At 49.1% G+C, this 15,146-nt stretch overlaps 1 protein-coding gene across 4 annotated transcripts in view; it reads right to left on the reverse strand.

Annotated features, from left to right (window-relative positions):
• MAPK4 (mitogen-activated protein kinase 4) overlaps positions 1 to 15,146 on the reverse strand; it is a 46,315-nt gene that overhangs the window by 16,817 nt on the left and 14,352 nt on the right. For 2 of the 4 annotated variants that reach the window (XM_042804802.1, XM_042804805.1), the window contains exons 2-3: positions 11,736 to 11,792; positions 7,268 to 8,678 (exon numbers count right to left, since the gene is read on the reverse strand). In XM_042804802.1, coding sequence (XP_042660736.1) covers positions 7,268 to 7,813 — 546 coding nt within the window. In that variant the 5' untranslated portion in view covers positions 7,814 to 8,678; positions 11,736 to 11,792. The remainder of the gene's footprint in view (positions 1 to 7,267; positions 8,679 to 11,735; positions 11,793 to 15,146) is intronic. The other 2 variants (XM_042804804.1, XM_033011192.2) reach the window with 1 other exon arrangement.

Raw genomic sequence — 15,146 nt, forward strand, 5'->3', positions numbered from 1 at the left:
GCCCAACACTTACATCTGCTCTGCCTCCAGAGTGGCTAAAAACATGGGTTAGGTCTTTATTTTTATAAAATATGTAAGGTAAGTTCCTGTCTTACCACCTGGAGGAAGTAACCGCAATCTTGTGGACTATCAAGTCCTGTGAAGAAGTATCACGACAGCTTTGGGAGCTGGGGATGATGCAGTCGCCGGCACAGCAGCAGGACACTTGGGTAAGGATCCACCTAAACCTGGGTTAGGTACAGGCTCAGCTTTTACCCGTGGTGGCAAGATTTACATGAGGACAGCAGCTGTGCCAGTATGGAGAGCCCGAGCACTTCCAGCCATCACCTAGGCTTTAGCACAAGAATTTCACCACTTATGTAGATTCAGCCAAACAGAAAGACCAAGAGCAGAAGCCTATTAATTAGTTACAATTAAGATGGAACATATATCTACATGACAACATTCTGTGGATTCTATATGGCCCTTTCTGAACTGATGAAACACTGGAGTCTCTTTAAAAAGCAATATAACAGAGTTAATTTAAAAACAGAAATAGTTTCAAGTTCAAGGCTTGCTCTCAAGCCCTCCTATGCTGATTTTTTTTTTTTTCTTTTTGGCCATTTTCAAGTATAATTTTCCTGCTTCTCCTTTGCTCTTGTGGCATGTGCAGGAACAGCTCAGGCAGTCTATAAAGGTGATAAATTCATTACAGGTAGGATAAGCATCAAGTCGTATCAAACAGCAGAGCAAGGAAACTGAAAAGCAAAGAAAAATGAATGCGTTTTATAATCTGTACACAACACGGGGTTTTTGTGTGTTGCTTGCAACACCAGAAGGACAAACAATTTTGGGCAAGTCGTGCTGCATCCTGGTGTCACACTGGTTGTGGCATGCTGAACCACCTGTGTCCCAAGCGTGGCAATGGAAGCTGGGATGGCATGGCAGCACGTGGGGAGCGTGGCAAGACCCACCAGTGCTCCGAAACAACTGTCACCCAAGCCTGGGGCTCCTCCTGGGAGCTGGAGGGACCAAGCACAGGGCTCCTCAAGGTGGACACCAAAATTCAGGATCCCACCTACTGCAAATCAAGCCGCCCTGAATACCGCAGCCCAAAGCCTCTCCTGAGCGTATTTCACACCAAAATCCATCATTCTGCACTCAAAGAGCTGCAGAAGTGCAGACCAGGCACCCACAGACTGGAAATCCAGCAGGATGCAGACAGAGTCTGAGTATCCATGTCTCCATCCACAGCCACGAACAGGATTCCCGTTGCTGGACCCACAGGAGCAGGGTCTGCTCCCACTGCAGGCAGCTGCAGTGTCAAAACACAACAGCAACAACCCCAAGCTTTAGGAATAATCCTGGTGCAGCAGCAGGCTGGTGCCTCTTCGCAGCATGTTTTTTAACCTTTTTTTTCTAAAAAGCCAGGTAGAGCAGTTGTAGGAGAGGCTGGAAAAGACACTGAGTTTGCAGGAAACATAATAAAATAATAAAACTGCCACTGTGCGCGGCTCCAGCAACGTGATGTGTGTTCTCATCGTTTTGGGATGACACAGTGTACTTATTTCAGGACTGCAGACTATTACGTGCCTCATCAGAGGACAGAGAAGGAGCATAATCCAGTCGGGGTCACAGCAGGGGGGCTAGGCACTGGCTGCACGGGGCCCCAGGCAGTTGCCCCAGGGTTGAACATGGAGGGTGGTCCCCTCCAGGGCAAGTACAGAGCAACGTCCCACATCCTCATCTCCTTTGAAGACCTCCTCGTGATAACCCACCTGGGAATTTTATTATTCTACTGGATGAACTGGAAGCTATTATGTTTGCACTGATCAGCAAGTACAAAACAAAGGGAGGACTTCAAAGATTTGAAGATGTTCTGGAAACTATTGTCCATGAGATCTCTCCCTAGAAGGGCTGCTGCACCGTCCTTAGCATAGAGTTTCTGCCAATTAATTCTGTAATTAATGTTGCCAGTAGGCAACGGGAGAGAGGGTCTCCTGGCAGCCCCATACAGATGCCCCCAAGCGCTTGGGAGCACCAGGCAGAACCCCCAGAAGAGGTAATCTCTCTTGTACAACACGGGCAGGCTAAGGAGCATCCCACTTTGCTGTCTCATCACCCAAGTAACAAGGTTCAGATAGTTTCCATATCCCCATACAGCAAGTGTTGCTGTTGTCCTCTCCAGACAGGACCACCCAACCCACCGGCTTCTCTCTGACCAGTGCAGGGGACACACCACATGGGATGCATGGCCAGGGCTGAGTCTGCCCTCCGAAATATTTACTATTTTGAAGTCTAGACATTCATTGATATTTATCCCAAATTTTAATGTTTGATTTTGCTGTCTCCCTGCTCTCCCATCCCTCCTGCCCACCACAAGCTGAAGGTGCTCAAGGGAGGACAGCATCTCACTTTTACACTCCCTTCTAGATCAAACTTGAGGCAGATCACATCTAGACCCTCCTTTGAAGCCAAAGATATTTATTAGGGAATAAGAGTGGGGATGGATGGAGGGAGGGAGGGAGGGAGGGAGGGAGGGAGGGAGGGAGGGAGGGAGGGAGGGAGGGAGGGAGGGAGGGAGGGAGGGAGGGAGGGAGGGAGGGAGGGAGGGAGGGAGGGAGGGAGGGAGGGAGGGAGGGAGGGAGGGAGGGAGGGAGGGAGGGAGGGAGGGAGGGAGGGAGGGAGGGAGGGAGGGAGGGAGGGAGGGAGGGAGGGAGGGAGGGAGGGATGGAGGGAGGGATGGAGGGAGGGAGGGATGGAGGGAGGGAGGGATGGAGGGAGGGATGGAGGGAGGGATGGAGGGAGGGATGGAGGGAGGGAGGGATGGAGGGAGGGATGGAGGGAGGGATGGAGGGAGGGAGGGATGGAGGGAGGGAGGGATGGAGGGAGGGATGGAGGGAGGGATGGAGGGAGGGATGGAGGGAGGGAGGGATGGAGGGAGGGAGGGATGGAGGGAGGGAGGGAGGGAGGGATGGAGGGAGGGAGGGATGGAGGGAGGGATAGCTAAACAACCTCTGGAGAAATGCAGGCAGGGGCTGGACCATGGGGGTAAGGCAGTGAGGTGTGGGGCAGGCAGGACCACAAGGCTGCAGATGGAGAGGACTCTGCAGAGTGCTCCGATGGTGAAGATGAGATGCTTGCATTCAACAAAGAGGTAGTTTATGAAAAGGGAAATACTTGGCTTTTACTGTTTTGCCTAAAGATAAGGACCTCATGGAAGCCAGAGCTGCCCAGTACCTTCAACTCCAACATTCCTGCATTCACCATAAGGGCACCAAGTTGCATGGCAAAGTGCTCAGACCACAAACAGCAGCGACCAAGGGAAAAAGGATTAATGTGGAGATACTCTAGACGGAAGAATAGCAGGATTAGTGACTCCTGGGAATAAAAATAGTAAGAAGGGAGAGAAAGGAGCCTGCACAGCTGGATGGCAAGAGCATCAAGGAAGAGAAAGGGTGAGAGAGAGAAGGGGTCGCACAGTATCATCTCCTGAGGGTTCTCTTCTGCTAGACATGCTCTTTTTGTGTCCCAAAGAGATGTTTGCAAGTACAGGAGCACTCAGGGAGCTTAGAATCACGTTTATCTGAGACAGGCATATAATTTAAGCCACCAGGTCTAAGCAGCCTGTGAAGGTGCAGACCCAGATCTGGACGTGACCTTGGAAGCCTGAAATTCATCTCGTTTGTTACAATGGAGTTCAAATGAACAGATGCTCCTGTGTTGCTCTTACCACACGAAGAAGGAGATCTGAGCAGCAAACACTGGCTAAATGGTGGGAGAAATGCAGGCGAAGCTGCTCTGCTTCAAAGCTGGTGAAGGCCAGCATCCCGCTGTGGTCCAGGGCATCTCCCAGAGTGGAGAGCTCTCCCTTTCCCACCAAATTATCCTAATTAAATGGTTGCCTGCTGCAAGCCATGTAAACAAGACACATTGCCAAGTAAAGGCTATTATTTAGGTAGTATATGCATTCTGAAGCTATTTAAAACTGTTCACAGTCTGTCGCAGTTATTATTTGCTATTTTAACACTCAGCAGGATGATTTGGAATTTGATAAAGATCGGGTCAGAAGAGATGTGACCTTTTAGATGGATAACACCATATAACCTGCAATTTTTTGTTTCAGCAGAACCCAGCCATCAGTCTAAGCATATTTCAGATACAAAACATAGTAAGGGTAAAAATCCAAGCACTTAAGATGACCCTTCCTCATCACAAAGCTTTGCAAGAAAACATTATGCTAAAGGCATAGCATGGCACTGCCTTCAGTCGTTTGGATCTACTGCGTCTTTGCAGCAATTAAGTACCCAGGGAGCTGGAGTTCATCTGCATTTGGGCAGCTCTGCATTAGCACCTGCTGGTAGCACCAAAATTCGTGGTGTAAGGATCCCTGTTCTGCTCAGTGCCGATCAGCAGCAGGGTGGAAGCTCAGCAGCTTCAGACACGTGATGCTCTGGTCCTCTCCCTCTCGCTGATTCTTTCTGCAAGAGCACAGACCAAGGAGCTTATAAATCTGTATGAGCCCACAAATCCGTATGAGCCCATAAATCCATACAAGCCCTTGAGGAAAGCGGAGGTTGAAAGAGAAATACGGAAAGGAATTGATTTTTCTAAGTCATCTGAGAAGAGCTGGAAATCAAAGGCAGGACTGACCCCTAGCCCCATCCAAGCCCTCCTGTTGTATTTGCCTTTGCAGCGTCTGTCACCCAGCTTCAGCAAACACAGTCCTCCTCATTGCCAGAATTTACAAATAACTGACACTATTTGTGGTGCTGGACGCTCACCACAGCACTGCTAATTTTGGCTCTGCTCTGGCGTGGTATCCAGGTCTCTGCACGGTGGGGATCTGCTGTTTTTTTGCACTGATGCTCCAGCCTCCCACCCCTGGGAGGAATCAGGTGCTCATGCAATGGCATTTTACAGAGTTACGTCCTACCATGAAGCCACATCCCTGGCCATCCTCCTGACAGCTCTTTTCCACTGCCCTGGATGTTATTAAGACAACAGAGAATCGCTTAGAAATAACAATAATTCTGCAGCAGACATGGACAGACTCCTACCTTGATCCTGCAGTCTGTGACAAGATGATGCTCCTCAGCAACTTTCTGTGTTCATATAGCACTACCTTGTTTGCAGGGGTTTTCTCTGTGAGTTACCCTCCCTTGGGAAAAGCTTCTGAATTCACCTGACTTTAAAAAAAAAAAAAAAAAACAAACAACCCACACACTTAAAAAGCCTGGAGCCTTCTCCTGCGTTGCATAATAAATAACCAGTGAGGAAAGGAGCACAAGAGGGGGAGGCAGCAGTGACAAGGACCCCACACTCACTCCCCAATGTCTCTTGCGACTTTCTTCCTTTTCCCCAGGTCTTCTTTCTCCCCAAGCCCCAGATTTGAAACTAGAACAGATCAGGGCTCAGCTTCGGGATCATGAGATTGTCTTTTCATCATCCTTTTCCTTCTCCCCTTCCCTGCCTCCCTGTACAAAGCAACGGTGTCCAAATCAGAGCCATGCTGGGCAGAAACCCCCTGATAAATGCAAAGCACATTTAAAAATTGGCACAGGAGCAACAGCAGGTCCATGAGGGACATTGAACTCATCCACACAAACATCCAGCTCGGGAAAATAGATTTGTATCTTATCTTACAATACCAAAAAGTAACTTTAACCAGAAACCAGCTGCAGACTGCATCATGTGTACTGGTGCAGACCACACAATATTTTGCTTTCTCCTGGGACCATGTGAATCTGCAAGCTGATGAAGCCTCGGCCGTGCTCCCTCCACTGCTCAAAAGCTCCAGCCTGGATGGCAACCTGCATTAAACATCTGCAACTTCCTTCAAAATCCATTAGCATCAGGACTGTGTGATATGGAGACTTCTCACCCTTTTTCCCTGCCTCCCTCCCTCCTTCCCTCCCTCCCTCTGCCAGCACAGCCACTGCTCCCACCTTGAGCTGCTCCACCAGCAAGACATCGTGAGCTGTTCCCAGTTCCAACCTCCCTTTCTCAAGGGCACAGCACAGCCTGGGAGCAGCCCAGCTACAGTGGCCACAGGATGCCAGGTCCCTCCCCAGCTCACGTCCCAACAGAGAGCAACACATCCAGGGCTATCCCACTAGGTGGGCTTAGCTGCAAGTAACTGCCATGCTAACTTAAATCTGTTAAGAGGAAAAATGCAGTTCCTTTAATACTTGCATTTTTGCCTGAGTATAGAACTGTTTTCAGTACCTTAAATTATTCTGCAGGGTTTGGCAGCTGCCTGGGATTGCGACCCTTCCTGCAGGAGCCCGCAGCCCATGGCTCACTAGTCTGTCGTGAGAAAGTGACAGTTTGGGGGAGTTTCATCCCTCCTTGGGCAGACTGACAGGAGATGGTGACAGCATCAGGAGAGGAAAACAGAGTCAATCTCAAAGACCCGCCAAGGAAGGGGACGGATTTCCCCTACTCAAGGGCAGGTATTAATTTTCTTAAATTTTGCTTCATTCTCCTTTCCTTCCTTCTCCAACCCAGACAGACTGCCACAAGCAGGCGTGCACAGATCAATGGATGGGATCACAGTGGATGCACCCAGCCACTCACAATTATTACTGCATTACATTACAGTATGTAAGCACCAAAGAGCAAAACATTTTATACATTATTTGTATCTTAATCTCTGATGAAAGAATATGACTGTAGCTCAAAGACCGATCCCTCTCCCTACAATTAAATAACTGTAATTCAGACAGAGTTGGGTCTTTAAGAAGCAGGCTGGCACAGAAATGAGGACAAAGACAAGCAGAGTGGCTGAGGATGAGCCAGGTACCCTTTCCATGTGCTTCCACTGTGGGGATGAACAGCAGCTTGTGTTTTATAAAAGCAGCAAAGCAAGAAACACAGAGCTTAGTCATTTAAGTAAAGAGAGCAAACACACGCCTCCCCACAGTCCATTGACGGGATGGAATAAAATACATATTTGATATATATGATATAAAGCAATGAAAGATACCTGAATGGCACTTGAACTCTTCCTGTGCCCTACCTGTTGCTTTGCAGCACGGGAGAGCCCTGGGGAACTCTTGGCGGAGCTCAATCCACAGGCTTTGCCCACAAAACAGGTCCTGGCTTGGGGCAGGGAGGGCAACCACCACCAGTGACCACCCCGGCAGCGCTTACAGATGCCCAGACAGCCCCAAGGACCATTTTCTCCTGAGAAAATCCACCACGGTCCGACCGCTTCACCCTACATGCATCCAACACCTCCCTGTGACAGCCTGCAGCTCGCCAGGATGGCACTGGCATCGCCTACCTTGTGCGAGTAATGCTGATCCACGATTCTGGCCAGCCCGAAGTCGCCGATCTTCAGCACCAGGTCCTCCGTGCTGATGAAGATATTGGCTGGCTTGAGGTCGCGGTGGAGGACGTTGGCCGAGTGGATGTACTTCAGCCCACGCAGCAGCTGGTACATGAAGAGCTTGGCATGCTCCTCGGCGAGCTTCCCCTGCTCCAGCAGCCGCGCCAGGTCAGTCTCCATGTACTCCTGGACGATGTACACCATGTTAAACTTGAAAAAATCCCCACGCAGGTTGGTCCCCTTCGGCCCCAACACCTCATACACCTTCACGATGTTATCGTGGTCCAGGCGGCGGATGATTTTGATCTCCCGGAAAGCGTGCTTCATGCTCCGCGCGTCACCGATGGTGATCTTCTTCACTGCCACTTTGCGGCAGCTCTTGCTGTCGAGGGCTGACAGCACCAGCCCGTTGGCCCCAAAGCCCAAGGGGCGAAAATTAACGAAGCGACAGCCCAGGTCGTACCCATACATGCTGGCGATACAGTCACACTTCTCTGCCATTGCGCGCTCCGTCCTCTTTCGGCTTTTTTCTCGTCACTTGGAAAGCTGGGAGAGTTGAAGGGCTTCCAGATCACAAATGTGGTTTGAAATCAAGCGCCTCATTATTACTTACAGATGCTTGGGGGGGTCTTGTTCTGAGCCCATTGCTTCACAATGACACACAGACAGAGTGAAAATAGATGCAAGCGCACGCACACAAATAAAATGTTTCAAACTGGGCGAGAAATCAAGGGGTAGAAGAGACTTTCCAAGCAGCATGTATAAACGCAGCCCAGAGATCTCTAGCAGAACAGAAAGGTTATTTTTCTTGAGGCTAGAAGATCAGCACTGCTACACTTTTCAGTCACTTTCTTGTTTTCCTTCTCTGAAGTCCCCGAGACGATGCTGAAGCGCAGGGCTGGCAGCACGGCCGGATACCTGGCCCCACGTCCCTGGTGTCTCAGTGCCAGGGCAGCCAGCCGGCCCCGCCGCAGGGCAAAGCCCAGAGCAGCCCCATGGCTCAAACCCCCCCTGCCCACAAGTTCTGACAGTATCTTCCCCACCAGCAAAGTGCATCCAGGCACTGGCCGTGCTCCCCAGACGTCAGCAAAGCTTCGCCCTTCTCGTCGCTCGCTTTTCAACACAGGCAGACCCCATCTTCCCCATCAGCAGACAGAAACCCTGATGGCAGCAAATGTTCTGCAGACCAAAACTCACTTTATTGGTTGCATTCAGCACAGCAAGTTTCCATGTTTGCAGTTCCAACACCTTCCCCTTGTCCTTCTTTTGCTAGTGAAGTCAAGCGCCATTTGATTTTTACAGCTTGTCAGAGGAGTTCCCTGCGCTGCACCACCTTGTTATCCCTCAGCAGGTCTCAGCCCCGATCCTGGAAGAAAAGAGAAGATGGATACATCTGATACCAGCATTGCCTATGCCCTGACTATGTAACGGCTTGCTGAAGGTTAACCATGAGCAAAACTGTGACCTTTGAGAGACTTATTACTTATCCCCTCCAAAAGCATGCATCATTACCAGCATTTCTCAGATGGTTAATTTTCCCTTCTCGATTTGTAGTACACAGAAAACTAACTCTTCCTCTTCTCTTTGTTGTTTTCTTTTTTTATTTTAATCTGTCTGAAAATGTTACAGGGCAATTTGAAGAAGGCAAAGGTTCAACAGCACACCATGTCTCTGACTGCCCATTTAAAATACATCACAAGGAAAGCCTGGCAGCAGCCCATGGGGGTATGAACCCTCTCCCTCTCTTCCAAGCAGCTGAGACCAGAGAGGACCACCAATTTTTTTCAGCTCGTAAAGACCAAAATTTCTTAGGCAAACGAGGTTGTGCCACCCTGGCTGGTTTTGCAAAGAGCCTTAAAAACTGGCTGTGAGAGTGGGACACCCCCTGAATTCGGGGTCCCACAGCAAACCTCAGCAGCAGCCTGGGGATGCTGCTGGCTCTGTGGTCGCGGGGAGCTGCCAACTCCTTCCCTCATGCAGCAAACCACACCATTTTAGCTCATTTATAAAGAGAGATGCTCTGGCGTTGCTCAGCCTGGGGTGCACAAGCATCTAATGACAGGGCTCGTTTCTCCTCCAGTGCGCCGGGGGAAGGAGGAGAGCACCCTCATTAAGATGGACGAGCCGTGTCATTAGCTGCGGGGATTTGCCATCAGTCAGCAGCGCCTGCAACCGCAACTCAGGCACCCGGCTCCACCGAGAGCTGCTGGGCACGGGCAGCCGTCATCCCCCTGCTTCTCCAACAGCTTCGCTGGTGATGAATGCAGGGGTGGCACAACCCGGTGGGAAAACAGGAGTTGACTTCGTCTCTCACTGTGTCCTTCGTAAGGATGCACTCGGCACCCAGATGCTGCAAAAAACACTTTCTCCACTCTGTCCAAGTTTAGCCGCTGCTGCCCGCAGAGACACAAGCCAGCTTGCAGCCTCCCAGCTTTGCTCTTCTCCTCTGGTCGTGGTTTCACAGACCCAAGAACTCCTCCATGCTGGTAAGATACATACACAAGATAGACCTAGGATCCTAGGGTCCTCTTTGAAAATACAGCTGAATAGATAAATATATATAAATGTTATAGCATTCATAGATACATATATGAACATATATATACACGTAAATATATATTTTTATATATAAAAGTTGTGGGGTTTCACCCCCTATTATCATGAAAAGACTTAACGACACCCCTGGCATTAAGAAGCTGGAACAAATGAATGTGGACCCAGCACAAAACAGATGAGCAACAGCAGCGAGTTGCAGCATCTCAGGAGCATAACCCTGTATTTCAAAGCCTCTCTGTGCTAACACATGCTCCTCTGAGTGATGGAGGAATCTCTTAACAAGATGTACTGGCTTTTAAAGAAAAGCAAAGCAGCAGAGGAACCTTCAGGCATGATGGCAGGCCCTCCACCCCACTGCTGGCAATGGTGTAATAGGCAAGTACCAATGTCTGCTGGGGACAAAGATGCAGAGGATCCCAGTATTTTGGGCATTTTCCTGACAAAATGTTGTTTTCCAGTGGCAGGTCATCATGCAGGGATGGCCATGGGCAAGGGACCATCTTGCAGATGATCCAGTTGGGAAAAGATGGTTCAAAGCCCTCAAAGCACTAGAAGTTTTCTAGATAAAACACTACATTTTTTCACCTGCAATTACTTCATTTAGAAATAGAATTGAACAAAAGGCACAGAGTGTTAGGAAATTTCTGGGGTTTTATTTTTTCCAGATGGTCTGCTCATCAAAGCTTTGGACCTAACATGTCTCCCTGCAGATGTTTATGAATCTCAGAGGAGCAAGGACACCCTCTCCTGCCTGACCCCAGCCCCCATCGTGCTCCCAAACACCCCCGACACCTCATTTTGCTGCACCCCCTCCTCACCCCAAGACCCCAGTGCGGACCAATGCCCCATGCCACCCACCAAGGGGACCACCAGGTCCTTCTGAAGCTGGGGAGACCTGCAGGGACCAGCCAGATGCACAAGGGCTGTGACATTGCACAGGGATGTTCCAGATTACCAACCGGTCCCAGTGCTGCTCAGAGGAGGAAAATAAAATAAAATTACTATGGATCTGCTCCTGTTGTGTTCTTCATGCTGCAATAATGCCTCTGTTACAGCCCTTAATCATCAGAGCTGCTCCATTAAGTCAGCACTGAGTTCACAGCCTGATCCTTCAGTCTGCACTCCCCAAGCATCAGGCATTGCCAGCAATACCCTCCTGCTCTCTGCCAGGAGTTACCCAGAGTAACAACAGGGAAAATATTAAATGCTGAGCTTTGTTTTGGTTTGCAAGCACTAGTCACTTAAAGATGGAAGAGGACTGTAATGCTTCAGGCCAGCACAGAGAAGCTCTTTGAAAAGGGATCCAGTGAACAGTTAAAATGAAGACGTATGGTCCATATGACAGCAGGGAGGGATGGAGGCAGGGCAGGGATACCCTCCGAAGAACATCTGCCAGCAGTTACCAAGCAGTTTGGCAAACACTGCTCGCTCCTGTAGTTGGAAGCAAAAATAATTACAGCCTCTCTTCAATCCAGCAATTATCTAATGCTGGCTTTTGCATGCAAGAATTGAACAGAGAAACCGCTCTTGCTATGAGGAAGGGGGGCAGTGCACAGCCAGAGAGGTGCCTTGGTCCATAGTCAAAGGAGGAAAAAAAAAGGGTGAGAAACAAGGAATGAAGGGGAAAAGGAAGGTAAATAAATCCTGAGGCTCTGCAAGGACAGCAGGAAAGAGCACCATGTGTGGGAGGCTTGCCCCTGCATTACAACCCAGCTGCAGTTGCTTAAACACCAAGGTGGTGGTGGTGGTGGTCTGAGGACCACACGAAGGTCTAAGGGCAAGATGAGACCTGATGAGCAACCAAGGGGCTGCAAGAGGTACATTTGGCTGCAGCAAAGCTGGAACTTTTCCACTTGTGGTGACTAACCTGAGTTTCCTAAGCCTGCGCTGAAGACCTCAGTCTCTGCATGGGTCTCCTGGGTGTCTGAGAATGAAAACAAAAAACAAAAACAAAACAAAAACCCCAAACAAACAAACAAACAAACAAAAACAACAAGAAAAGTAGCAAAAATCTACTGGCAAAGGGAAGTCAGTGAAATAGGGCTCAGGCCAACATGCTTCAACAGGGTGCCAGGTCAGGTTTGAGATCTGTCTTTGTATCTCACCTCTCAGCTCCATCACCCAGAACCCACCACATTTCTCAGCTTTTTGGTACTATGAGGCAACCACCATGGGGTGTGCTGAGACCAGGTAGGGCTGGGCAAGACATGGAGCTAGCTCCCATGCTGAGCTTCTTGGCTTACTCTAGACACAATGGAAGGAAACCAAGTTTTTCCTCGTCAGCTTAATTATTAATAATTAGTACAGTTCTAGAAGTACTGAAAGGGAAAATGCAATGCATGAGACTAAAAGGGAAGAAAGAGCTCTATTTTATCTCATGAGCAAAGCAATGGGCTTCATGGGGCCCCTGGCTACATCTCAGTCCCTGGCTGACTGATGACCCTGCAGCATCTTCTGCAATTAGAGAGGTTGAGGCAGAATCACCCCTAAAAGGATGACAAGTCATTCTCCTGTCCTCACTCCTGTGGCTGGATCCCTCTCACTGAACCATCCAGGGAAAAGGTACTGAAAAATACGAGATGCACCATGGCTGAGGGACCAGCAGGCAACCTACTCCCACAGGACATACTGCTGTCTCTATTTCTCCTTCTTATCTCTGCCTCCTCCGTCTGAGACAACAGCAAACCCAGAGGATCAGGCTGACCATCCTTCCCTAAATGACTGCAAGAGTTATTTTTACAGTGCTCTCCATTATCCAAATCAGACATCACTTCTGACCGGTTATTCCATTAACGAAATTAAATAAAGCCTGCACGCAGCCTGGGTGCTGCTCCCAAGTTATCCAAGCAGCTGATGTCTGGAAACTGCAGCGAGGGAACAACTATTTAAACGTGCATTTCCAATGTAAGGGCTGGATCCTGGGGCAGTGCTGCCACTAACCAAGGGGGAGCTTTGGGATGTTGGCCCTATCATCAGCAATCCTGGTGTTTTTCCTCTCTTCTTGGTTCTCCAAGTCTATTGTAATGATAAACACTGAAAATTTAAAAGTCTATTGTAACAAAAAAGTATTATTTCAGTGGCCTAATGAAAATAGCTGCCGAGACCAACAGCAGTCATAAAACCAGCAGTGATGCTGTTTGGCTGCAGATTATGGAAAACTTGGTCTATTTTCATGGAACTATGAGCCAGAGTCCCAGGGGTTTTTCAAGCTGAGGCCAGAATCTGCCATCCACTTGAAAAGCTGAATTCAATGGGAGCTTCAGGGCAAACTGCAGCAGAATACAGCCAACAGGTCCTGAAGCCCAACAGAGGGTCAAGAGCAGGAGTAGTAAAATCTGTTACACCAAGACAACATGTGAGGAAAATAAATCTGATTTGTTTATATTGGTGGAATCACCCCAATCTTTTGCTCATGTGCTTGACAGAGGGCTTTGCTGGGGTGCTGGAAGACAGCAAAACACAAAGGGACACTAGTTTTAAGGGAGCTAAGAGCTAACTTTATTCCCATCCCCTTTTCCATCTCCTATCTATCCTAGTTTAAAGCTAGGAAAGCTTTGGGGTACACATTCAGAAAGCATATACCAAATTTTTTTTCTGTTGGAAAATTCTCCTGTATTGCAGACCCTAAATTCCATTAATTTAATAAATACATGTGAGGAGGTCAAAGCCATCATTCAAACCTGCAGCATGGCCTATGGGTAGGGCCAGGAGCTCCTTCAGTGCCCGTGCTCCCACCAGCCTGCCCTTCATTTGCTGGGTATGGACGGGCACAGAGGGGTGATCAAGGAAGAGATGTGGTTGCTTATATAGAGAATTATATAATCAAATTCCCAAGAAATATTGTGCTTATAAGAATAATGCAGGAAATGTTCCCTTTTAATGAACACTGAGCATATTTTTACAACTCTCACTTGCTTTTTTGCTGAGGGCAGCTGCGGCAGCTGCCTCTGCACAGATGCAAACAGAGATTTTTATAATTGGGACCCCTTGTGCTATAAAATAAAAGGACGAGGGAATTAAGAAGTTTTCTTTCATTCTTCTATTCTTCTTCTCTCTCCCCCACACCATTCTGTGCAAGGAAAGCATTTGCCCTTGTGCTGCTGCTGGGATTTTTGCTGGCCTTTCTGCTCCCTTGACTCCTCCAAAGGGGGCTCCGAGTGCCCTTGTGTGGGCTCAGGGTGCCCCCGCACCGGCTCTCTCCTGTCTCCTCCCCATATTTCTCAGAGCAAGACCTGACCACGACGTTGTGATGAATTTTTCCTTCTCACCGAACCCACTCCAAGCGGCTGAGATCTCTCTAGCTCGATGAATTCATTAAAGCTCAAGTGTCATAATGAGATGTCTGTTACTAACAGAGCACCACAGGTGCTAATTAAAGGAGGATAACAGCCATCTCTCACTTGAACACCTTGTAAAGGGCCGGATCCTGCAAACCATTACACCCCAACAGCCTTTTCAACTGGGCCCAAGACTAAACACTGCGCTACAAAGCAAGAGGGGTCTAACAGGGGCTGTGCTCATCATACAGGCTTAGTTTATTGATTCCTGTATCAGGTAGGTCTGGCAGGAGCACGGTGAGCTTCATTTTTTCATCCCCTCTCTTCATCCCAGCATCCCTCCCCGCCCCAGCAAAAGCCTTTCAAACGTCCTTTATCTCTGCCTCACTGCTCCCTGTGCTGCAGCAGCAGCAGCATCCCGCCGTGCACGGTGGGGCCATCTCCGACCCGGAGGAGCTGAGCAGCAGAGACCCTGTGGCGAAGGGTGCAGTGGACTGAGACCGGCAAGTTTGGTTCCTGCTGCTCCTGTGATGGACTTGCATGTCTTTAGGAAATCTCTCCAAGCTTTAGTCACAGTAACGGAATTACTGAAGCAGAGGGAAATATGGGCAAGTCTCCCGTAACTCTTAGCTCCCAGCCCAACGACTGCTCCAAGGCTGAAACTTAAATAGTCCTTTCCTTCAATAAACACAGGCTCCTGGTGCTCAGTTCTGCAGGAATGTCCCACAGAGAGCCCCAGGGAACGTCACTCTTCAGGGCTGAATGCAGGTAAAGGCAACACTTCTGCTCCCATCTTGGCAAACAGCCTCTTCCCTTTCCTCCTCCAGCTCAAGCTATCAACTACAGGTTTTGGTTCCCTGCTTTGGAAGCTCCTGCACCTCCCAGGAGTATAAGGTTTCTATCACAGAGTTGGGGGCCCCATGCCCTGCCCATCCTGAGACCCTCCACACATCCCGATGCCTACAGACTGTGCCTCACAACAGGCATCCCAGGAGAAGCAA

The sequence above is a fragment of the Tyto alba genome, unplaced genomic scaffold, assembly GCF_018691265.1.
Source record: "Tyto alba isolate M040663 unplaced genomic scaffold, T.alba_DEE_v4.0 Super-Scaffold_42, whole genome shotgun sequence".
Classification (NCBI taxonomy): Eukaryota; Metazoa; Chordata; class Aves; order Strigiformes; family Tytonidae; genus Tyto; species Tyto alba.